Below are 25,474 nucleotides of genomic sequence, written 5' to 3' on the forward strand. Positions count from 1 at the left end.
TAACTAAGATGGTCAAATGGGTTCTAGTAAAGGCAACATAAAGAGTCCTACGGATATAGTGAGCTAGTAGGATCAATTGAGAGGGATCGAACTTGGTATAGTGTATAATAGATGACACATAAATTATAGATGCCTTAGGTTCATTATGATAGGAAAAGTAAGGTAACGTCCTATCTTAGTATATTATGCTTCTTATTTAGTAAGTACTCCGAAAAAGATTAGCGGATATATTAAGGCATTGCTATTCACATTTTTAATTCTATGTGAGGTTTTCTTGAGAGTCAAATGCTCAGTAGAGGAGATTAGACCATAACATCGGGAAAAAGAGATAATGTAGGTGTTAAATCCATTGTAGCTCTCCATCATTTTCTAAATACTAGTTTCATATAAACCAAAACCTAATTCTAGAAAACTTGAATCCTTTGGCAATTAATCAAAATTTGGAAGTATATTGGATTCTCTCTCGTTCTACATTTCCCATTTAGTTATTTGGATTCTATTCAGGGCAATCCTTAATGGATTTGGATTGCACTCCTCTCATTGTTAGACTTGGCCTACCTTAAATGACAATGAGGTAGTCAATATTTTGGAAATAAATAGAATCGAGTGGATAATAAATTCATCCAAAAAGTGGCTTCAATGTTTGGACCACGTACCTGAGGATGGATTGGTAAAAGAAGAATTCTAATTTCACTTGACTTTACTGATTTCATTAATGCTACGTAGTACATTGAAGAGAAATATATAGTGATTATAAGGGATAAGTGTGTCACCAAGAGTTTCAATCTCGTAAAGGTCATTGATTCTTACATACCGGATGATTCTGACTCTGAAGGGTGGTGGTAGAAGGAATTGCCCTTTTATTTGAATTTTCTAGCTATAAGAGAATTAACTTGAATTAAAGATAAAAACGGTGGAGCATATGGTGCAACTTATGGTTGCCTGAGGTCGTGGGTTGAAACTCTAAACCAATAGTGCATATTATAATTTGCAAAGTATACATAAGAGCCCTCACGAGTTATAGGTGATAAGGAAGCTGAAGCGAGAAACGCGCACCTTTGTGCTGTTTAGCTAAAGCGAGAGTTTATAACATGCAAATAAAAAGAATGACTCCTATGATCGTAAGTTGCTTTTCATATGTTATCTTAAAGTATTTAAGGGTTTTAGGTTTTGTTGTTTGACCCATAATACGTGCATTGTCAGGATTAAACATGCCCAGTTTCTCAAAGAATGGCAACCTCAATGAGAGTGCAGTGCCTAGCAAAATCACCTTCGAGGAGAACCAAGATATAGTACTGTTGCTGGGGATCGAAGAATGGTTGGTACACCAAAAGGCATTAGTTAACAGTATGCATTGTACATGTTTGGTGGTGAAGACTACCAAAAAGTTTTTTCTATCATCACATTAAGTGAGAAGGTCAACCATTAATGATAACTATATAACTTATCTGAGTGAGTGCAAAATGGCTAAGTAATTGTATTTTCATTTATTCAAGCCCTCACGAGCAATCAATCTATAAACTAAGTGGCTCAAAGCCATAACAGAAGAGTTTCTCTCAATGAAACCGTGTTCGAAAAATTAAGAGTCCAGCCAATTGGCTGTATATGGGTATTTATAATCATAAGAGACTCCATAGGTAAAATTAAGAGATGTAAAGTAAAATTGATTGCTAAAAGCTTCATTCAGAAGATGTAAGCCATAAGAAAACTCTCCTATGTTTTAAAGATATTCGAAATAGTCTTGCATGTAAAGCAAACATTCTTGAATAGTGAGTTATGACTTTATGAGGATGCTTGTAAGCCATAGCTTGAAGATTTGGGGGCAAGAGTCAGAGTCTGTCGGCTTTTTTGAGTCTGCTTTTGGTTTCGAGTAAGCTTCTCGACAATTGTAAATAAGGTTTCACTGAGCACTCTTCGTGTTAGATTAACAGAAGTACGTTTTAGAAGTGTTCCTTTCGTTTATATAACCATTTTAATAACTAGATTTTTTCTTTGAACCAATACTGTATTAAACTCGAAGTTTTGCCGAATCACATTTAGCTAACTACAGGGTTATGAACTTATGACTAGTTCCAAGATCCACAGTTACGACTAGTTCCAATTAGGCATGTTGATGGATATTTACTTTGGATCGAATCCACGCTAGTCTTGGTCCCAATGGTTCGGATCACTCATCAGTTTCATCAGTCGAATCTTTTTTGCAACAATTTTGGACCTTAAGATATAGATCCAATGGACTCGGTTCGGATTCAGCTACTATGCCCAAATCCTGTCCTTTAACGTTCCAATCTTCTGGATCCACAAGACCTTATGGATCCATTGACAACCCTTGTTCCAGTCACACCTGGTGTTTCTGCCAAAACCCCATGGTAAGTATTAAGAGTACAACTTCGATTTATACATAACAACATCAAGCACAAATACACGCACCATATCAGGAGCACAAGAACCAGCATTGTGAAAGGCCGACCCTTTTGGTGAATGCAAAAGGGTCCACAACAGAGACATGGTTTTATGATGTTTAGTCTTCCCAACAGCTCCAATGGATAGAATAGGCAAGATATTCTGAAAATGCCAAACCCAACTGTGGAGCACCACATCTCAGATTCTATCTATAATATGGAGCACGAACAGACACTCTTCCCCGGCATATCATCAACCTTCTTTTCTGCTAACAGATGAATTATAAGATGCTTTCAGTAACAAACTACAATCTTATCACAGGATATTTTATATGGTATACGGGCGTGAAGTCCAGTTTTTTTTTTTTTTTTTTTTTTCGGAAAGTAGTGGGGCCCACTTCATAGGTAAAATGATCTCCGGGTGTGCCAGCCTATTTACATTGTGGCCCAACAAATGAACTGTTTGAATCATTTTCCTATAAAGTGGGCCCCACTGTACATTTTGAGGAAAAAACTGGAATTCACCTAAGCACACACCATGTAAAAACTCCTTCCCATAGAAGCTATATAACCCAAATAAGCTGTCAAGACACTAGCTCCCAAATTTGCTATCGCTGTAAGATTTCAATAAACCAAAGTTCATGCTTGATGAACAGAATTCTAACAAAGATGAAGAAACATAAAAAGATGAGACAAGTATTCACTTCCCAATCTCATCTGGTTCAGTTCAATAGCATGCATGTATTGTAGCAACTAAGGAATTAAGAGACCTTCCCCAGCATGTAAATATCTGAAATAATGTATGCCATTGTTGGAAAGTAAAGTTGCAGATATAATGTTGAAGTTAAGCTGGCAAAAGAAAAGCTATGACATATGATATCTGAAAGATAAAGAGATTGTGAAGTGAGATACAGGCGTATGTTAACATCCGGAAAAAAAAAAAAAAACAGATGCAGGCATACGTGAAAGAATTAGTGGACGACACTGCCCACTTGAAGAGCATGATAAAGTAATATTTCTCCAAGCTTTATGCAATGGATGTCGAATGGGGGCCCAAGCTAGAGGGTTTGGAATTCAAGCAGATCAGGCAAGACCAAAGGGAATGGCTGGAGAAAGACTGAGGAAGAACCAATAAGAGCTGCAATATTTAGAATGAAGAAAAAGAAAGCTCCTAGTCCAGATGGATTTCCAATGGCTTTTTATCAGAGATACAGGGAGATAATCAAAGAGGATGTTCTGGCTTTCATGGCCGAGTTTCACAGAGATATAATAGGCAAGGAAATGAATACCACATTCATCACGCTTATTCCAAAGAGGGAGGGATCCATCGAGCTTAAAGACTTCAAGCCAATCAGATTAGTGCATAGTGCCTATAAGAATTTGGCCAAGATCCTAACTAGTAGGAGGGCCAAAGAAGTAATTGAGAGGTAGGTGTTTTCGTCTCTTAGATTTAGGCGTAATCTAAAAGAGTGAGATTATTAGCCTTTCAACCCTTATTTCTGGTCATTATTCCTGTTATTGCTCACCTAATGAATCAGACCATAGAGTCTGGTCCCCGGACCCAAACGGACCATTCTCGATTCGCTCCTTTTTTTAGGTTGGCTTCATTAAATAGAGAAGTATCTCGTAATGCTTGTATATGGAAGCCCTTGGCACACTGCCCAGAGTGGTGGCGTTCTACGGTGGTAAGGGAAAAAATCAATACTTGTGACCAGCTAAAGAGAAGGAAAGTTTGTGTCCGGGTCCAGAGGCTGGGGAAAAAGTGATTGATATCAAATCCGACATTATAGCATGGAGCAGATCGCAGAGGGAAGCATCTCGTTATAGTGTTCGCGAAATTCTAAGAAATTGGAAGGAGATAGTACATTAGAAAAAAGAAGCGAAAATGAAAGAGGAGCAAAAAAGGATCCTTCTACAAGAAGAAATATTTTGGAGACAAAAATCAAGACTGAGATGGTTGCAAGAAGGTGATAAAAATACGGCTCATTTTCACGGAATAGCAAGTGCTAGAAAGTGAGGAAACCGCATTGAAATTTTGAGAGTGAATGGAGACTTGTTGGATAACGAGGCTATCATGAAGGAAATTATTGATTTGTATCATCATTTGTTCTCGACAGAAGAAACCTTGCGTCCTATCCCCGAGGGGTAGAATCAAAAGGCTTGGGGATGATGGGAAGAAAAAACATGAGAGGCCGTTCTCAGAAGAAGAGATTGAAAGAGGGGTCTTTTCCTTGGGGAGGGATAGAGCTCCTGGCCCTGATGGCTTCTGCCTTGCATTTTTTTAGTCTTGTTGGGATTATGTGAAGGATGACATTATTCGATTTTTCACGGAATTTTTTGAAGGGAATGAATTGGACCGTGGCACTGGGGCAACGTTTACCTCGATTCCAAATATGAAGGGAGCCTCATCAGTTTTGAAAATTTTCCCTAACAGTTTGGTTGGAAGTCTTTTTGTATAAGATACTTGCAAAAGTTTTAGCAGAGTGGCTAAAATCAGTCCTTCCATCAATAATATCAGGATGTCAAAGGGCCTTTGTAAGCAAGAGACAGATCCTTGATTGTTCATTGACAACAAATAAAACAGTGGATTATTACCAGAAGATTGTTTGCAGTGTTATTATATGTAAATTGGACATGGAAAAAGCTTATGACAGGGTGGAATGGAAGTGCCTGGATTACCTTATGAAAAGAATGGGGTTTGGTCCCACATGGAGATCTTGGATATTCAGATGCATATCCTCTGCTTGGTTTTCATTTCTTATCAATGGCTCTCCCATAGATTTATTATTATTATTATTATTATTATTCTCGGGATTTAAGGCAAGGGGACCCCAATCTCCTTTCCTATTTGTTATTGTTGCTGAGACCTTAAGTCGTCTTATTGAGAAAGGTCAATCATGTGGATTAATTCAAGGGTTCAAGATTGGGGAGAATGGAGTTGAAATGTCTCACCTACAGTTAGCTAACTGATGACACTCTTTTGTTTAGTTCGCATGATGTGATGAAAACATGAAAGCCATATTGAGATGTTAAGAAGCAGTAACGAGGCAAAGGTCCAACTTCCACAAATTTAGAGTGTTTGGTATCCATCTGGAGGGGGTGATTCAAGGTTTGGCATGCATTATGGGCTGTAAAGTGGACACTCTTCCTTCCTCTTATCTTGGGTTGCCTCTTGAGGTTGGTAGAGCGAAAAAGTTGAGCTGGGACCATATTGTGGATAGAGTGGAAAACAAGTTGGATACCTGAAAGAGAAACTTGGTAAACATCGCTAAATGGGACCTCGATACCGTATGGAGCCACCGTCACAACGTATAGCATGCCAATAGGGAATCACACCTACCTCTACTTGCCCCTTGTAGGGCTACCACCCCTGGCAGAGAGAAGGGGATCACGCTGGACCTCTCTGGCGTACTGGGACTTTCCGGCCATCCTCCGGACTTCCCGATACGATCACTGCCTTCTTTTGTGCAGCTCATTTCGAACCAATTCATCAGTGTTTTCTTCCTGTGATGACCTGCAACTTAGACAATGTTTCGTCTGGTTTCACTGAAGGAATGATTCAAAAACTGAAATTGGCCGACGTCTTCGCACGCATATGTACCACTTCTTACTCATGAGATTTGGGATTCTCATTTTTGTCAACCAGCTGTAGAAGCCTTTACCTTACTCATGCGATTTGGGATTCTCATTTTTGTCAACCAGCTGTAGAAGCCTTTACTTGAGGAATTGGTGCTCAATACAACTAATGCACTCCATTTATGAATATGAAAAGCTTGAGCGAAGGAGAGGTATAATCACTCTTATCAAAGCGGTGCTCACTAGTATTCCGATATACCAAATGTCGATTTTCAAATGGCCCACTAGTGTGGTAAGAAGAATTGAGCATATCCAAAGACGCTTTTTTCTTTTCTTTTTCTTTGGTGTGTGTGGGGGTGGGTGTGTGTGTGTGTGTTGGGGGGGGGGGGATGATGAGCGAGGCATCACGTTGGTAAAATGGGAAGAAGTATGCAAGTTCATCAAAGGAAGAGACCTTTGAATCAGGATGATTAAGGAAACAAATATTGCCATTGTTGGAAAATTGTTGTGTGGGGAGGAGGAGTCTCATCTTTGGGTGAGAGTGATTAAAGGCAAATATGGTTCTTTGCCGGGTCACCGGGTGTCAAAGGACAACTTCAGATGCCAAGGGGTAAAGATTTGGAGAGATATCTTGAGATTTAATTATTTGTTTGCAGCTGGTATTTGTTACAGGGTCTACTGAGGACATAGGATTCAGTTTTGGCTGGATAAATGGTGCTATGATCGAACTCTAAAGGAGTTGTTCACTATTGCTGTTTGCAAGGACGGGTTTGTAAACGATAACATGGAGAGAATAAATGAGTGTAGTATGGAAACCGTTGTTCAGAAGGCACTTCTTTGATCGAGAGCTCGCATCCATTACTAGAATGTTGGAGCTGCTTGAAGAGGGTTACGTAAAAAAGGATGGGGAAGACTAACGGGATTGGATTTTGAACACATCGGGTGACTTCTCAGTCAAATCTTTCTACCACAATCTAGTGTCTAGTCCGGCGTCCTCCAAGGTAGCTAGTGTGTGGGCAATACAGGCTCCCCCAAGAGAGTGGGCGGCAACTCATGAGAGGATTCAAACGGTGGATTTTCTCCGGAGAGGGAGATTCTCATCATTGATCATAGTGTTCTATGCTTAAAGGCGGGCAAATCCGTAAATCATTCACTAATCCTCTGCAAAATCGCCAGGGGGATTTGGAGTAAGGTGTTGACTAGATTCAGCATTTGCTGGGTCTTCCCTGCAAAGCTCATTGATCTCCTTTAGAATTGGTCGGCGGCACCTTGGAATAAAAAAGGAAAAGTGTTATGGAACATATCCTTTCTAGCTATATACGGGTGCTTTGGAAGGAAAGAAATGCAAGAGTATTTAAAGGGATACCCAAATTCTCTGATTTCCTTTTTGTCAAAGTGATTGCCTTAGACAATCTCATGGGTAAAGACTCTCCCTATGTTTAGATTTGTATCAGCCTATGACTTATAAGAAAGGTGGTGTGAGATTTGTGGAAGTGCAAAAGCATAAAATTGTACAAGAATGGGCTCTCCCCGTGCCTCGATATTTGAAGCTCAACTTTGATGGCTTCGGGAATCCCGGCCGAAATTGGTAGAGTCTTGAAAAATGAGCATGGAGAGGTTATTTGGGCCTTCACGGGTCCCATAGAGTCGACGGATGCTTCGGAAGCGGAGGAAAGCACTAAGAAGAGTAATGGCTAAATCAAAAGATTCATTTAAAATTTCTAGAAAAGAGTTATGACTAGATCAAAAAATTCCTTCAAAAAATTCTAGAAACAAGCCACCATTAGGAACTTGTTAGTTTCTGAGTAAAAAAATCGTGATATCCATTAACCAAAAAGTATACCGATGAGTAATTCTAAATGGCTGAACCTATCTCGCACTCACACTAACTGGTCATTAGATTTCAATGTTTACGTATGACTAAATATTACTAGACCAGCAGACGGCACATTCCATGGAATTTACTCCTCTTTCAAAGGGAATCTAAGTAAAAGCTATGTATTACTAAATATTACTAGATCAGCAGGGGGCACATTCCATGGCATTGATATTCATCACTACAGCATTAAGTCAATATGCAGCATACCTGTTTTTGTTTTCACCAAAGATGGCTGCACAACAACATGCATGGTTATAACTCCTCCGGGAAGCTCACCAAAAGTTACTCTACACTGACCAACAGTCCTGTTGTTTTCCAAAATTTTGCCCGCACTAATCAATTTCACATCATTTGCTGCCTTCGGTACAATTTTTTTATCTATTACCAACACAAATTTTATGGATGTTATACAAAATCAACACAAAACAGCATGACAAAAGAGAAACATTATGGCAAAAGAAGTGACAACGATTAACTTAATAATAAACCACAATCATTCAACATGCTTTCCTCCAAATTATGTAAAATAACACAATATTTTTTTATGAAACTGATAGTATTAAAAAAAAAAAAAATTAAGAATTCACTAAATTCAAACATTAGTAGGGAAAAAGAGAGAAACTATAAAAGCTTACCAACACAAAAATGAACAATATTATTGATTAAAAGTCCCTCTCAAAGAATGGAGAAGTGCAAAAAGGTTCAATATGCTCAAAGAGCTGGACTTTTAATAACATTAAGGCATACCAATTGAAAAACTCCCAATCCACATGGTCATACGTCTTCTCCATATCGACCTTACAAATAATTCTTTTCATTTAAAAAAAAAACAATTTAAGTTGAAGACTTGAAGGTCATCAATTAGCTCAATTATTAATATCATTAAGATATTCCTAGTATTCCTAGTCCAAAGCATAGTTGAAGTGAGAAACCATGTAAACCATTTGATAGTACCATTAAAGATCAAATCTGATTCAAATTGTATAATTTAAGAATTGTATTTTAAAACTGAAGGGTAAAGCCCATTCCATAAAGCATGAAATAGCAAATAATATTCTCTCACATCCCTAATTGTTGTCTCCGTTCCAATTAGTCTGATAAGGATAGAGAATGAAAGATCTGTCCAACATAAAAAAAGCAGAATGCAGAAATTGGCTAAACAAGATAAATTTAAAGGCTTTCCTCCCATATCCAAAAATGGAAGAAATAGATAAAAACAGCATCAGATGTATTGCCAACCGACTATTTACTGGCTAGATTCTTTACTATCTAGCTGAAAACAACACTATTTACTACTGCATAAAAAAAATTTAACCATAGATGGTACTATCATCTGTAGAAGAAAAATAGGATATAGAGGCTAAAGTTTGCAAGACTGAGATCGAAATTTCCAAACAATATTCAGATTAAGAATTGGTGATAGGTTATAGTCAAAGTGCAGGAGAGGGATATCAAAATGAACTGGGATCTGGAATTTTCCAATGAATAAGAAGGGTTTTAGTTGTAAGAGAAAGGTAGAAGCTTAGGAACATGAGATGGCGATTGAACTAGAATAGCTACTTTCTGCTACATCCATTGTAAGTATTGGGTGTCAAAATCAGAAGCATCTTATGCCTTAATAGATCAGTAATCCACTCAGAATAAAAGATGGCTTCATCCCAAATAGTGTAAATGGCAGTCTCCTAAGGAGATAGAGCTGAAGACTAGAGACAGTTTAATGATGGATAATCACCCATAGGAACAAAGGCTTAAGTATGGAGGCATCACTGATAAGAATGTCTTTTTATAAATTCACTTACTATACTTGGGCATTATTATAGTATTCTTTTATGGCCAAAGTGTTTTCAGGTGTCAAAATATTTGACATAGCCCAACAAATTAGTGTAATTTGGAAAACATATCTACATCAAATTATCAAAATACGCTCAACGCTACATAAATTGGGCACAAAAATGTGTAATGAACACAATGACAGATGATCCAGAAAGGCATAGATAAAAAGTGCAAAACATGATAACAAAGGAAAAATTGAATATACTGACATGTCTAGCAACATAAATAGAGAAGTGATTCCTAGTTTCTATTTCAGCACAGGCCTTCTGTAATGTGATTTTTTTATTCAAATAAAAAGGATAGAATATTAACATCGCAGCACTTCTCGAGTGTATTTTACATCTAAAACCTTCTTTTTTTTTTGAATGGTAGCGAATTTTATGGAAAAAAGACCGAGATGGTCAAAAACAAAAGAGAGAAAGAAGAGAGGAAGAAGAATAGAAAACGCTACAGAAACTCAAGAAGGAAGGGAGTCAAATAATGCTAGATCTTCTTTGAAGACCCCCTCCCGAGCAAGACGATCGGCCACCTCGTTGGCGGATCTCCGAACATGCTTGAAGACGATGGAAGAAGATCCCTTGCGATCACAAATCACATCAAAGAAGCTAACAAACCGCCAAGGATGTTTGAGAGGACCCTTTAGCCATTGAATGACGTTAAGAGAGTCCCCCTCCACAACAAACGTATCTAAAATATTTTTATCCAACAACTTAAAACCTTGATGCACGGCATGCACCTCTGCCTCCGTAGAGTCAGCAATATCGATGGGCCCGGCAAAAGCCCATAACAACTCACCTAGCTCATTCCTCAACACTTCGCCCATTCCCGCGGGTCCAGGATTCCCAAGAATATAGCCATCAAAAATTTTCATCTGAAACCATTCATGAATACAAGCTCATAATACTCCGCACAATCCATAATCTCCTCAATAAAATGCACAAATCTCCATGGTGGAGGATGACTACCATCCAACCATCTAATGATGATGAGAGTCTTATTTGACTATTAGCCTGTCCATGACTCCACTCTCCACCAACCTAAAACCTTGAAGGATCATGCTCCCTTCTGCTTCATTTGAGTCTGTGATTCCTAATGAGCCCAAGAAGGCCCATCTGGTGGATCCCAATTCATCCCTAAGTAGACATGTATCCTAGCCACTTGGATTGTTGGATTGCCTAAGCTGGATCCATCAAAGTTCTTTTAGCTTCCCAGGCTCGTGGAAAGAGGAGGGGGTTCTGTCTAGATGTCTGAAACTCTATCTGCACCCTCAATAACCTCTCTCCAACCTAGCCAAAGGTCAGTGGATGAAGTGAACTTGAAATAAGGAAGAATTCTCACCCACAATATAGTAGCGGGAACACATTAGTATACAGGTGTTCGCAACAAATTTCACATGCATGAAAAAAGACAAACACACACACATAAAATGCATTGAGATCAAATTTTCCTCTTGCGAGAAGAGGTTTATTAATTTTGGTGGGGATCGTACACTTCCGGCTCTAATGACCATTAATTACAATTCTTGAAGAAAGAAAATACCTCTAATCATCCATTAAGAGGTTCCTATCTAAACATACATTTTAGTTAATTATCCTCTAGAAAGATCTGATTTTTGTTAACAGATCATTTTGGATAGAATTTCTTTGTCCCGGGGACCTTTTTCATCTTCCCTTTGGGGACCCTTCATCTTTCTCATCCTTCTCTTGGAGGAGAAAAGTCTTCTCCCTTAGTCTCTAGGAAGAGATCATAAAGGGACCTTTAGAGAGTCTCTGGAAAGAGATTCTAAAGGGATTTTCTTTCGTCTTCCTTTTGGGTAACCTTCATCTTTATCATCTTTCTCCTGAAGGAGAAAGGTCTTCTCCCTTTATGGAGTCTCTGAGAAGAGATCCTAAAGGGACCTGTAGAGAGTCTCTAGAAAGAGATTCTAAAGGAATTTTCTTCTTTCTCCAAAAGGAGAAAGGTCTTCTTTCTTATGGGGAAACTTCATCTTTATCATCTTTCTCCTGGAGGAGAAAGGTCTTCTCCCTTTAGGGAGTCTCTGAGAAGAGATCCTAAAGGGACCTTGACAGAGTCTCTGGAAAGAGATTCTAAAGGGATTTTCTTCTTTCTTTTGCGGAAACAGTTGTCTTTATCTTTTGGAGGGAAACCGTCATCTTTATCATCTTTCTCCTGAAGAGAAAAGTCTTCTCCCTTTAGGGAGTCTTTGGGAAGTGATCCTAAAGGAACTTTTAAAAAGTCTCTGGAAGAGATTCTAAGGTAATTTTCTTCATCCTTCTCATGAAAGAGAAAGGTCTTCTTCTCCGAAAAAAATCTGCGAAAGAAAGAAAGAAGAAAAAAGAAACCGTTAGCTGAATATTTTCTCACCTTTCTCTCTTCTCTTTCTTCTTTGTCACCTTTCGCGTAGCTTTTCTCTCCCCAAAAGATCCAATCTCCATTTCTAAAGGATCTTCCCCTATTTATAAACTATCTTGAAGTCGTTGACAACTGCTGGCAACTGCTGGCAACTGTCACCTCATCCCTTATCGCTCAACTTCACGATCTCCACTTCCCCTTTTGTGGGGAGTTAAGTAACTTTCTCTTTTTTGAAAAGTGGATGACTCATTTATCCTTTTGCTGAGAGTTATTTTGTTTCCTAAAATTTAGGGATTTTTTTTCTTAGTCGTGAGCTCTTTTTTTGTTTTCTTTTTATTGAAGTTTTTTAACTTTATGCTTATCCTTTTATTTTAGCGAACACCATACGTAATCACCCCTTTTCGAATGTCCCTCCAACAAGTATAACTGATCCCATCATTGAACTTGAATTTTTGCTCTTGAATGTCCCTCCAAAAAGTCAGCCTAGCCTGGTTATATCTTCATCAGAGGACTAACTGCTTGGAAGCGCTCCATACTATCAATAACCTTTACCCATTGCTGATCCCTTTCTTGACCAAATCTCCATAGGCATTTGCCAAGCAGAGCAGAATTTACTCCTTTTAGTCCCCCCTATGCCTAATCCCCCACTTTCAAAGGTTTACAAACCTCTTCCTATCTTACTAGTGACATCTTCCTTTTTTCATCCAACCCGCCCCATAAGAATCTCCTATGGATTTGTTTAATCTGATTGATCACACTTGCTAGGCACTTAAAGATAGAGAGATGGTAAATTGGGATATGGCCAATATTGCTTTTATTAAAGTAATTATTACTCATTGCGAAACCAAATTTTGCTTCTGTGTCAAGATTTTTCTTCCACTCTTTCGACAATCGGATCCCATAACCTCTTGTGTGATCTTCCTCGCACAAAGGCCAAGATATGATGACAGAAGATTGTCCACCGAGCACCCAAGTAACCTAGCCAAATGATTGTTCTCCTCATATGACGTATTGACTCCAATGAGCTTGGATTTATGAAAATTTGACCTTTGCCTAGTCACAATCTGATAGCGTCGGAGAGAACCGCCTTCAACTTAATGATGTTTTCCTCTACCAGCTTACTAAACACGAGTATCATCTGCAAATTGAAGATGAGTAACTATTACTTCATGTTCCTCAACGCTAAATCCCTCAATTAGCCCATGTCTTCTACCTTTCTCTATTATTCGGTTGAGAGTCTCAACTATAATCAGAGAAAGAAAAGGGGATAGTGAGAACCCTGTTTAAGGCCTCTTGAGGATTTGAAAAGGCCTTTTGGGGATCAATTGATAAGAATGGAGAACCATGCAGATGATACACATCTCATTATCCATGCTTTCCACCTTTCAACAAATCCCATTCAATCCACAAGGTAATCTAGACAATCCCATTTCACCCTATCATATGCTTTTTCCAGATCCAGTTCACATAAAATACTTTTTTCGTCCCTTCCTCATATAATAGTCCACCGCCTCATTGGCAATGAGAACAATATCAAGGATTTGACGCTCATGAATGAAAGCTAACCGGTTGGCTGAGATGATCTTGGGAAGCCCTATCTTATCCTATCCACTAGAACTTTGGCTAAGATATTGTAGAGGCTCCCGACAGGGCCGATCGGGCAAAAATCAGATATCTTCACTACTCCCATTTGTGTACACCCCATTTTTTCAAGTTCGGGCTAACGATAGGTCACCACGAGGATTCCAATATTGAATCTTGAAAATTTCGGTGCCTGAAGAAGTTGACTAAGGCTCTGTTCACTTGTCTTCCGGAGGCATGAAAGGAAAGGAAAGTCGCTATTTTTTTCCCGAGAAAGCAGAAATGCCATGTTCTCTTACATTCTCAAGAATCTATATATACTGACGTAGAAAATACGAAAAAAATACTTGGAAAATCTGTTTTCTCGCCAAACCCTTCTACTATTTTCCCTTCGAATCGATAGGAAAATCGAGACTTTCACGCATCCTCCATTCCTCTCCCGCCCCAGCGAGAAGAAAACCCTCGTCATCTCCGGCAACTTTCATCCCCTCCGGCGAACTCAACACTCCGGCAATGCTACAAAAGGTCAGATCTTCTCTCTGTCTCTCATTTTCTCTTTTTTTTCCGGATAAATGACGAATCTAGGGCTTGGATTTGGTTTTTTTTCGGTTTGGGGTTGGGTTTCTTCTCAACGAAATAAGGTTTTTTTCCTCTTTGAACACCTACATGAATACTAATTTTCATGGAGTTTTTTCATTTAAAGGTGATGTGTTCAGATCTACATTTCAGGAGTTCTGTTTTTACATTTTTTCAACCATTACTTGACTTTTTTCATGTGTGTTCTTGTGGGATGACTAGGTTTTTATTTATTTTTGGTTTGATTTGGCAGTCTGTTGTTTATCTTTATGTTTTTTGTTATTAGTTCTTGAGATTGATTTTGCCCTTCTTTTCTGCTCTCTGGGTATGGCGTAACTGCTTGTAATTCCTTTTGATCTTGATCATGCTTTCGAATTAGGGTTTGATTTGGCAGTCTGTTATTTATCTTCATGTTTTTTTGTTATTAGTTATTGAGATCGATTTTGCCCTTCTTTTCAGCTTTATGGGTAGGAAGCGACTGCTTGTAATTTCTTTGGATGATCATGCTTTCGAATTGAGGTTTCATTTGGCAGTCTGTTGTTTATCTTAATGTTTTTTTGTTATCAGTTCTTGAGATCGAGTTTGCCATTCTTTTTCTGCTTTATTGGAAGGAAGCAACTGATTGTAATTTCTTTTGATGTTGATATTTTATTGAATTATTCTCTTTCGAGCTCTTGTTAACCTTGACTTAAGTTCTCTCCTTTTGTCTTTGAACCTGTACATTCTGGTTGCTGGGTTTTTATTTTTAATTCATTTGTTGGTCTGATGCTCTCTCTGTTTCATGGAGAAGGGTTGCAATAATAGGATGATTGATGAAGAGTTATGTTTTCTGGGATTTGGATTTTGATGCAATTCAAAGGGTTTTTATTTGTTATTGATGAGGATTTTTTTGTCTTTCGCAGTTACGATTATTCGGGGTATGGAGCCTCTTCTGGTAAGGTAAGCTGCACATGATACCTTATCTGGCCTTAGATTTCTTTGACCTGTGAAAATACTCTGTAACTTGCAACAGAATGGTTTGCAATTTAGCAATTTATGAACAAAAGAAAGAAAAATGAAATAAATCCTCTCCCTTATGTACTTATGTATCTATCTTTTGATCTTTCTCTCAATCTCTCAATTGTTATACATGTAAAACCACGTTGGTGTGTTATTACCCATTGGATCGAAACGGTTATGGATAAGGGAGTATATATGCTAATCCCTTTATTTGTGAAGAGTTAACTCTTGTAAAACACACAACTAACAGCCCCTTGTTTGGGAGGAGAAGTCCCTATGCCACTGTAGCCCAAACAATTGATTATTGAACTCTCTCTGTGCTCTCCCTCACTATTTGCATTGCATTGTTTACATCCAAGCATTGCATCGTGCTTTTAGATCTTCTCTGTCACGTGGGTTTTCACTGGTATCAGAGCAAAGCAATACAGAGAAGAACGTTTTGTTCCTTGCCCATTTTCACAACCGGATGAGATAAAGGGGTTTTCCCCATCAGGGAAGAGTCTTTACTCTTACCATCAATTGATTCAATTGTACTCATCTCTCATCTTGTTTGAATTTCTTATCTCCTCACTAATAGGGCATCAGACTCCTTGTACTGCATCATCTATCTGATATAGCCTTTGATTCATTGCTCTTGGTTTTAGTGGATTATTAATCTAGGGGTCGGATTTCTCATCATTTGGTATGCTAAAAAAAAATCACAAGTAATCTGATCCATCATCAACAGCAGCAAGAGCATCAATACAAACTAGAGAAGCTGATATTGTTATATTAGTTCTGTTATATAATTAATTACCTAATATCTACGAATTGGCTATGAAATTCAACCGATAGCAGCTTTATCATTGCCATGCTGATAATAGTCTTTTTTGATACTTTGGATCTTTCAAGACTGAGGGCTGTTGTTCTTCATAGTGCAATTCTGTCAGGAATACGGGTGTTGTACCCGGTTAAAATGACATTCTGGTTCGACATTTTTAAAGTAAATCTTGATTATGCCCTGTTGTTCTGCTTTGATGTAAGTGCATGTTTGGGTTCTCAATTATTTATTTAGAAAGTTCCAATCTGTATTTGCAGAACATTGATAAGATACGGCATGTCAACTGTCCAGTTCTTGTTATACATGTAAGTCCTGTTCTTGTTTTACATCTAAGTCTTCAATATATTGGTGTAATTTACATTTTTTTAGCATCTAGACAATCAGTTGTCATGACTATGATTCAAATCTGTATTTGCATATTTTCCCTTGCTTTCTGGACAAGTGAACAGCGATAAAACAACTTTCCTGCATATTTTCTCTCGCTTTCTGGGCAAGTGAACAGCGAGAAAGCAAGGGAAAATCACAGTTTCTTTTCCTTTCCTTCCCATTTTGCCACGTCAGATTCCTTTCCTTTCCCGGGAAAACAAGTGAACAGAGCCTAAAAGTCTTTTAAAGAAACAAAAATTGGTGGAGTTCTAAACTTTGTGGACCTTATAACTCACCCAGATCCAGATCCAGCCCAGTACACACACATCCATAACCCAGAAAAATCAAGCTTGAAAACCCAGCAACGCTCAGCTTAAAATGTCATCGCTAATTTTACGATTATAACTTTTGTGACCAATAGTAAACTTCAAAATTTTACTACTGTAAGATTTGGTAACCAATAGTAAGATTTGGCACTTGATAATAAGTTTCAAATTTTGCAATAGTAAGATTTGGCACTTAATATTAAGTTTCAAATTTTTTAATAATAAGAATTGAGACTTAATCGTAAGTTTCAAATTTCACAATCGTAAGATTTGGCATCAAATCGTAAGTTTTAAACCTACCATCGTAAGATCTGGAAGCCAATATAGTAAGCTTCAAATTTTACAATCGTAGGATTTTGCATCAAATAGTAAGTTTTGAACGTACGATCTGATAACCAATCGTAAATTTCAAATTTTTTAGTCCCAGAAAGAACTTTGTGAAGTTTTCCCTACTTTTAGCGCCTATAAAAGGGCTTTCAGTATCCCGCTCAAAAATTCTCCAAAGAAGGGAAATTCCCTCTTTTTTATTGAATTCAAAGTTGGGAGATCACCGAAGACTGCCGGAATCTGACCGGATTTCTAGCCGAAAAATTTCCGGAAGAGAAGTTAGGCACAAAGTGAGGATTTCTCAACCTCTTCAAATGCATTTAGGCTAGATCGGCGGAAGGATCAACCTGAGGAACCGGACCGGCACCCTCGAAGCATTGAAGATTCTTCATTTTAAGGTATTTTCTCTTTCTCTTTGATGAATAACATGTAAGGGTAGTTTAGGTATTACTTTTAGTGTTAAGGGTATTGTGGTCTTTGTACATTGGGTACCCTATTGGGACCTATATATGCATCGTATACATGAGGAGCTCCCCTAGTGGAGACTCTCCATCCTCTCCACTCCTCTCTTCTAACCCAAATTCCATTTCTAACATGGTATCAGACCAAAGATCCAGGGAAGAAAAGAAGAAGAAGAGTTCACTTATCTCTCGCCATTTCCATCCATATATTTCTTCTTCTTTTTTTCTCCACATTTGCACATTCATCCCCCATCCATTCGTATTTGCGCAAAGGTTTGTCTCTCTTTCTCTAGGAAAACCCATTTTGGGTTGCCGAAAATCCCAAACAAAAAAGAAAGAAAATAATAACAACTTTTTCCCTCTTGTAAACCCATTTTTGGGTTCTCCTCCAACCCAAATCTTTCTTTTCTTTCTCTTTGAATTCACTTGGGAATAAATCTTCTTCCCAAATCTCATTTGACCTTCCACCCACAACTCCAAATTCCTTTATTCTTCTCTTTTGTAGATCTACTCCCCAAAATCATTTTCCATTTCCAAATCTCCACCCGAAATCTCTTTACTTTTTCTTTTCAATATTTTTTGGCCTGTATGGCCTTTGTGTTTGTATAGTTTATTACTTTATTCCATTGCCTTCTATGGCCTTTGTGTTCTTATTCAAGGTGCCCACCGAGTGTTCCATGAAATGTTGAGAGACGTGTGGTGCCTTGTTTGTCTTCTTCTTCAAGGTGCACACCAAGTGTTCGATGAAATGTCCTAAAAAGATTTAGTGCCGTGGACGTCGTCTTCTTTCCATTGTTTAGTGTTGTCTAGTGAGGGGGAGTGTTGTCATCTCCTTCCCATTGTTTTTTCTATGTCTTTTGGCTTGATGTCATCTCTTTGTTTACATTGCCCGGTATTGTCTTCTATGTCTTCTATGTCTTTGTGTTGAAGTCAAAGGCGCACGCCAAGTGTTTGATAAAATGTCTAAGAGAGGTGCGGTGCCATGTTTGTTTTCTTTTCGTTGCAAGTTGAAGGTATTTGACCTTCAACTTGAGGCGGGAGTGTTATCATGTTGTCCTCTTTGTTGTCTTAGTATTGCCTTCTTGAGGGAGCGTTGTCTTGTTTTCATGTCTCTTCGTGTTGTCCGGCTTTATGCCCTATCTTTTCGTGTAGTCTTGATATTGTCCTCCTTACCATGTCATCTCCGGGCTCATGTAGTTTCGCCCGAGGGGGAGTACTGTTGGTGATTATGTTCGTCTCTTTGTGTTCTTGGCTTTATGCATTATCCTCTCTTTTCCGGGGGATGGTTTCCCCATCGCTGGTCGGCTCTCTTACAGGCGACTTCCTATCAACCTCTCTTTTCTGGGTGATGGTTTCCCCATCGTTGGTCAGCTCTCTTATAGACGACGACTTCGTTTTCCGTCGTCCTTATTTTCATGGCGATGGTGTCCCCGTCGTTGGTCGGCTCTTTTAAGGCGACAATGTTCATGCCGTCGACCTTGTCTCCAGACTATGGTGTCCCCATCGTTGGTCGGTTATCTTCTCCCTCCTTTTCTTCATATCTTTAAGCGACGATGTTCATGCCGTCAACCTTGTCACCAGACGATGATTTCCCCATCGTTGGTTGGTTATCTTCTACTTTTCTTCTCTCCAGGCGACGGTTTTCCTGTCGGTGGTTATCTTCTCTTGGTGTTGTATTGTTTAGTTGGTGTTCCCACTCATGGTGCTTCACCGTTGCTCATGTGCGCACCTTTGGTTTGCCTATTTTGCTAGATGGATCGCTATTATTTCCCTGCCAAGGTGTCACTGTTCGATCCTTCGTGATTTGCAGATGTATTTGCCGGGCTTATGGTCGTTGATCTCAATGTTGTTCATGGTGGCCGTTGTCTTTTGTTTATGCTTTCCTCATGTATTTACCACATCAGCTTGAGAAGTGTTATACCAAGATGGATGTGTGTGAGATTATGTACTTTTTGTTATTTTTAGTTCTTGTAGTTTTCTTTATACCAAGCTGGAGTTCCATGGCATATACACTCCAGCTTGAGGGGGAGTGTTGAATAACATGTAAGGGTAGTTTAGGTATTACTTGTGTTAGGGGTATTGTAGTCTTTGTACATTTGATGCCCTATTTGGGCCTATATATGCATTGTCTACATTAGGAGTTCCCTTAGTGGAGACTCTCCATCCTCTTCACTCCTCTTCTCCTTCCTCTCTTCTAACCCTAACCCTATTTCTAACACTCTTCTCTATAATTTCAATTCATTTCAACTCTGAATTAGCTTAGAGAGAGCGAGAGGGGGGGAAGCCATGGGAATTGGGGTTCTAAGAACCATAAATTCCAAGGCCTTCCCCCAAATTAGGTAGAGTTTGGAATTAGATTTTAATTTCTATATTGTAGTTATTCAAAATCTCTCTCTCTCTCTCTCTCTCTCTCTCTCTCTCTCTCTCTCTCATTTCTACTTCCTAGATCAGATCCAAAATCATGAGAATTAGGGATGAAAATCCCTAATTCCCATAATAGAAATCTCTTTTAAATAAAATATTATGCTTTTTAATAAAAGAATTATGAGGAAAATGATGTTTTGAAAACCCTGATATCATTGGAAATCATCAAAAGTCCAGGAAAATGCATTATAAATTTTTTTTTACGAAAATTCGGATTTTACTATTTGCATTCAATTCTTACGATTTTTAAATCGTACGTTTTATTTCTTACGATTTGAAATCTTAAGTTCTATTTCTACAATAGTAAGTTCCAGAAGTATAGGAAAATTCAAATTTAAATCTGGAAGGAAAATCCATATGTTACGATTTTTAAATCGCAAGTTTTATTTCTTACAATTTTGAATCGTAAGTCTTATTTTTTACAATCGTAAGAAAATCCGAATTTTACTGTAGTAAGTTTTATTTCTTTTTTTTCTTGAATGGTAGTAAGTTTTATTTCTTGAGGGATTGAGCCTAAAGCTCAGTGGTAAAGACTGTGTTCTTTCACCCTTAGGTTGGGGATTCAATCCCAGCTTACCTATCAAAAAAGAAAAAGAAAGTTTTATTTCTTACAATCGTAAGAAAGTCAGGATAATGGAAGAATAGATCTGGAGATCCGGATTATGGTTCTCAAAACGCTCCTAAAACCCTTTAAATACTACACGACAAACAAGTGGAGCGCGTGTTTATCAAAACACTTGAGCGCAGAAATCATTTCCCTAGATAATTCATCAGAAAACTCTGGAAACTGATATCCACACTCTTTATCTTTAGCGGTTAAAATTTCTCAACAAGCTGTCAACAGCCAATTAAAGAAATTAAAATTTAATTGAAGGACGTGTATCAAGAGAAGGGTATAGATATCAGCTCATAAAATATAAGCCACTTTGACAAATCAATTTAGCATGAGATACCGTAGATGCCAAAATTCATGCCTAGGGTCCCTATATGGCTATACCCCCTTCTTTCCTTGTCTGTAACAAATGTGTAGACAAAAATAGAGGACATGAGAAGTGCAACTGAAAACTCCTCACACCAAACTCAAGAATACGAGTGTGTGTGTGCGCGCGCACGCGCGCCCAGTGTAGTGTGTGTGTGTGTGTATTTACTTATATTTATATAAGTGTATGTGTGTGTATACAAGGTACCCACACAGCAGAAAATGCTCATCGAGCACCCCAATTCCATGAAAAGCAACCCATTGATGATTCCACACCATGCGGGTTATCTACATTATAGCACAATACGAGCACAGATTGAGTTCTCAGACAGACAAAAAGAATAAGGAACTAGCCCGAACAAACAGCCAACACCTACCATTCAAAGAAAAGCCCTGACACCTGGAATCTACTACGAAAAGTACCTCATATCACCTAAAACTTTGAACCAGATATCTCCTGACACCCACTTAAATTCTTTTACAACCTTTATCAGTAGGCAATCGATAAAATTCCAGCCCCGCAATGAAATATGCAATTCCTCTTGCCTGAGTTTGACTTCATCTAGCCAAAGAAATTTCTCAACTCCACCTGTGTTTTTCACAGCCTGTCCCAAGCCAGGATAAAGGAGGAGGGTTGGCGTCAGGTTGGCAGCCGGTTGTAAACTTTGCCACTTTTCTATGAAATGAATCATGAAAAATTTTCTAAGGCTCTGTTTGGTTGCAAAAATAGAGGGAGACGGCTGGGCTCTTGATGGAGTATGAAATGCCTAAAGATGTTTGGTTGCCAAATTTGTGCTCAAATTCCATTTGACTACCCAATATCAAGGGGACATCATTATTACAGTTTTTCCTAGGTGGCGCTGATGTGGCGGGACTTGTCCCCTCCACTAAAATTCAAATTGCAAACCTCCTTTCTGGAGTTTTTACATGAGAAAAAGAGTGGAATTTGTTTTTCTCATATAATCATTGTTTTTTTTCTTTTTTTTCTCTCTCTTCCACCCTCATTTTGATAATGACACCCCAAAAATTTCCACACATCTTCTAGCATCCAAACGCCTTACCATTTTTTCCTTTTTGACTACCAATCTTTTCCCAAGACAAGCCTACACAACTTCCATGCTTGTCACCTTCCCCTTTGACTACTTCTTCCACTAAAATCCCACAAACCAAACAGGGCCTAAAGGATTCATTAGCCGATCCCAACTAGTTTGGGACAAAGGTTTAGTTGAGTTGAGTATAACGAGATGAAAAGGTAATATATATATAGTTGAGTTAAGTTAAGTTCCCACCAAATTCTTAGGCTTAGTTGAGTTAAGTTCCCACCAAATTCTTCTGGGTTTTTTCCTAATCTTTGCTGAACTTTTTCATGTAAAAGGTAATATATACAGAAGAATTTGGTGGGAACTTATGTTTGTTGAAGAGGATATGAGTGAGCTAGAGTTTAGGAATGTGAAATGAAGAGAATGTGAGGGTCTTAGGACCAATGTTCCAAAACGCAGATGCAGGTCAAAACACGACCAAAGCAAATCCTAATTGACTTGGAGTGACGCAGCCAAGTACTTGGTTAATGTGGTTGAGTACAAGGTTGATGTGGTTGAGAACAAGGGACTTAAAAGGTGTTTTGATTGACTTTGTAGGGCAAAATGCAGACTCGACAAGAATGCGGCCAGCGTAAAAGGGAATCGACTCAGGCAAGTCCACGATAATGCGGGGGAGTTTTGAAACTATGCTTAGGACAGTGGAAGCCTAGTGAGAACCCATCTAGAACAAGCATCTCCAATTACGATTTCGAAATTTTTTTTCAAAATAAAAGTTTAGGGCGATGATAAATTCTCACCCCCTGTACGATAATTGACACCCCTTTAACGCAAATGACGTCAAACAGCATTAAATTCTGCCACATACCCTTCTTTTTTATGCTTTTTGACTTCAAATCAAGGCAAAGGGGTGTGAATTATCCTACAGGTGGTGCGAATTTATCATCTCCCGAAGTTTAATGACACTCTGATATTGACCTAAGTTAGTAGTCACCAGACAACCAGAGTTGGTAGTCCACCCCCAACCTTCACCTCCACATATCAGAACCAATCATCACGCGGAACTCCCCTTCAAAAATCTCCACAGCCGGACAATCCTGGCCATCAATCCATGTTTGATACAAACAGTATAAAATTTGATATTTCCATAAAGCTTACTCCTTTACCAGTATCCAAAATTCCCCCATGGTTGGAGCATGATTGAACTGTTAAATGATGACTTCTGTTAAAAAAAGGGGTCATTAAACTGAAACAAAACACTAAATATGTGGCGTTACTCTAGGTCTAAACAACTATCCTTTCATCAAATACAATGAAAACACACACACACAAGCGTTTCTCGAAAGTGTGGATACCAATCAACGAATTCATAACGATCAATTATATGAAATTTAAACAACCAGACTGAAGACACAAACACATCGGAAATTAGAAAAAAAAAAAAAGATAAGAAATTTCAAACCTCGTGGCCATTCGGAGACGATCCTCTCCTTGAGCATCCCAACCGTAGAATTAGAAGAATACCGGATCGGACCGATATCTGATCCATCATATAGACGAAACTTAAGCTCGATTAATTCCTCTTCTGACATTGGATCTCTCCCCAACGTTTCCAAATTTCCGATCTAATCAGGACCGTCCAAGATATTCAAACGAATTTCTCCAGATCACTTCAAATTCACCTAATTAGGGTTTCATCCACCAGAAAAAAAAAACCCTAACTTCAACAGAATTCGAAAAAACCAGTTTTTGACAAGTTCAACCACCGAGATCAGATGTAGAACAACTCAATTTGATCCAAATCCAAGGCAAAGATCATATTACAAATTTATAATGAGCATAGGAATCGAGAAACGAGAGATCTGAGAAACCCTAGAAGCGATCGTGATGCCACTTTTGTGCGGGGGCTCCTTTTTCTTTTTCTTTTCTTTCGGTAGGGAAAGTCAGATTAGGGGGTTCGAATCTCACTGTGTAATTTTAAAATCTCTCTCTCTCTCTCTCTCTCTGAGTTGGGTGCCTAATTTCCTTGACCAAACGTGGCATGCGAAGGATTGACACGGGGTAGAAATAGAGTGAAGGTGGGTAGATCGGCGGACCTCTACGACTAGGGAATCGTCTCGATCCTTATCGTACATGTGGCACGTATATGTGAACATAAGTGGCCAAGATGTCTGCTCATCATGCCAATGTAAAAAGAGTGGCACTTAGTACTTTCAGGTGGCTTGTATTTTCAACCAGGGCGATGATATTTTCACTCTGCCGCAGTATGCATGCACCCCCAGTATCACGTCAACATTCGGGGCCGTGCATACTGCAGGGGGTGAGAATACTTTCAACTATATTCTCATATTGGGAAGGCACCGTATAATTAAATAGACTCTTTCGCCCCTCAAGTGTATATTTATGCAAATAGATTTATGCTCCGTTTGGTTGCTCGGGGTGGCTAAGAAAGTAGTGGAATATGCCGTCAAAAGAAGTCAACGTGAGGAGACAAGCATCTTGATTTGTCTACAATTACCACAGAGAATAGTGAAGCAGTGTTTGGTTGTACAGCGTATATTCGGAAAGTAGGAGAATAAGTACGGGTGTCATTATCAATATAGGAATAGAGGGAAGAGAGAGAAAGAGAGGAAACAATTTAACCAAAATTCTTTAGCTTTAGAAGGATTTGCTTTTAGAAGTGACAAGGAATCCACATCATCACATAGTTTTGGAAGGATTTGCTTTTAGAGGTGACAAGGAATCCACATCATCATACAAGTAATTATTACGTGGGAGATATTCAAGGAAGTCCAATGCTATTGTAGCAACCAAACATGGAATGACATGCCAAATCCAAACCAGACGGTTGCCAAGCTTTTTGTGCAACCAAACGAAGCATAGGGAAATGTTATCAGCACTACTGTATTTTGATGAAGGCACTCCTCACTTTATTAAAAAGTACGGTATGGCCCGCACCATAGGATGATCTTAACCGTCCATTAGATGGGTCACAGCCTAAATAGGTTGTGAGCCAAAAATCATTTCCATAGGTTGACACTAACCCCCCGATCTATAGGAAGTTACAGTCCTTTGAAAGTTGTTTCTAAGGAGTATAGGCATGCACAAATCGGACAAGTGGTTAGTCAATTATGACTGGTTTAGTGGACTGTGCTAGAAAGTTTCTAGGTTAATTAATGTGTTTGTGAATTATTAAGTTATTTATGAGTTTGTAAGTCCTTGAACTAGTTAGTGAGCTAGGTTGAATGTATTTTCTCATGTATTGCTCCATTAAAAGTGCACAAAACATTTATAAAGGGAGTTTTGTTGAATAAGAAAAAGTTTCTAAGTATTTTGGCAAGAATTTCACTTCTTGTTCTTCGTCCACAACCCTAAGAATTGAATTCATCGATCTGAATAGTATCAACTATGAACATCGTCATCAAGTCTCATTGTTTTTTGTTGGCTCACTTCTCGGGACTGATAGGAGTATGCTCAAAATGGGGAAAAACGAGTTATATTATGCACAGTTTGGTGGGACCACTTTTTCAAGAACC

At 38.6% G+C, this 25,474-nt stretch overlaps 1 protein-coding gene across 3 annotated transcripts; it reads right to left on the reverse strand.

Moving 5' to 3' along the window:
• Positions 1-1,953: 1,953 nt before the first annotated feature.
• On the reverse strand, positions 1,954-24,123 carry LOC143847284 (membrane-anchored ubiquitin-fold protein 3-like). Of its 3 annotated transcripts, XR_013234991.1 has the most exons (4): positions 23,401-24,123; positions 8,065-8,235; positions 2,431-2,671; positions 1,954-2,353 (listed from the first exon to the last, which is right to left on the reverse strand). XR_013234991.1 is itself a non-coding variant. In XM_077356069.1 (3 exons), exons 1-3 carry the CDS (start codon positions 23,528-23,530, stop codon positions 2,613-2,615), a joined length of 360 nt encoding a protein of 119 aa, XP_077212184.1. In that variant the 5' UTR covers positions 23,531-24,123; the 3' UTR covers positions 2,351-2,612. The 3 variants fall into 3 exon arrangements, 2 of the variants coding, with proteins under 2 accessions (XP_077212184.1, XP_077212185.1); XM_077356069.1 differs by having other exon boundaries at positions 2,351-2,671; XM_077356070.1 differs by having other exon boundaries at positions 2,351-2,668; positions 23,401-24,070.
• Between the last annotated feature and the right edge of the window lie 1,351 nt (positions 24,124-25,474).

This window comes from Tasmannia lanceolata, unplaced genomic scaffold, assembly GCF_043159265.1.
Source record: "Tasmannia lanceolata isolate RefF3 unplaced genomic scaffold, GAP_Taslan_0.1 ptg000015l, whole genome shotgun sequence".
Lineage (NCBI taxonomy): Eukaryota > Viridiplantae > Streptophyta > Magnoliopsida > Canellales > Winteraceae > Tasmannia > Tasmannia lanceolata.

Excerpts from the sequence above, each read along its gene's own strand:
- LOC143847284 (XM_077356069.1), bottom strand. The coding sequence starts at position 23,530 with ATGTCAGAAGAGGAATTAATCGAGCTTAAGTTTCGTCTATATGATGGA. Across the intron at positions 8,236-23,400 it reads CGTCTCCGAATGGCCACGAG|ATAAAAAAATTGTACCGAAG; the intron begins GTTTGAAATTTC and ends TGTTGGTAATAG. Across the intron at positions 2,672-8,064 it reads TTTGGTGAAAACAAAAACAG|CAGAAAAGAAGGTTGATGAT; the intron begins GTATGCTGCATA and ends TTCATCTGTTAG.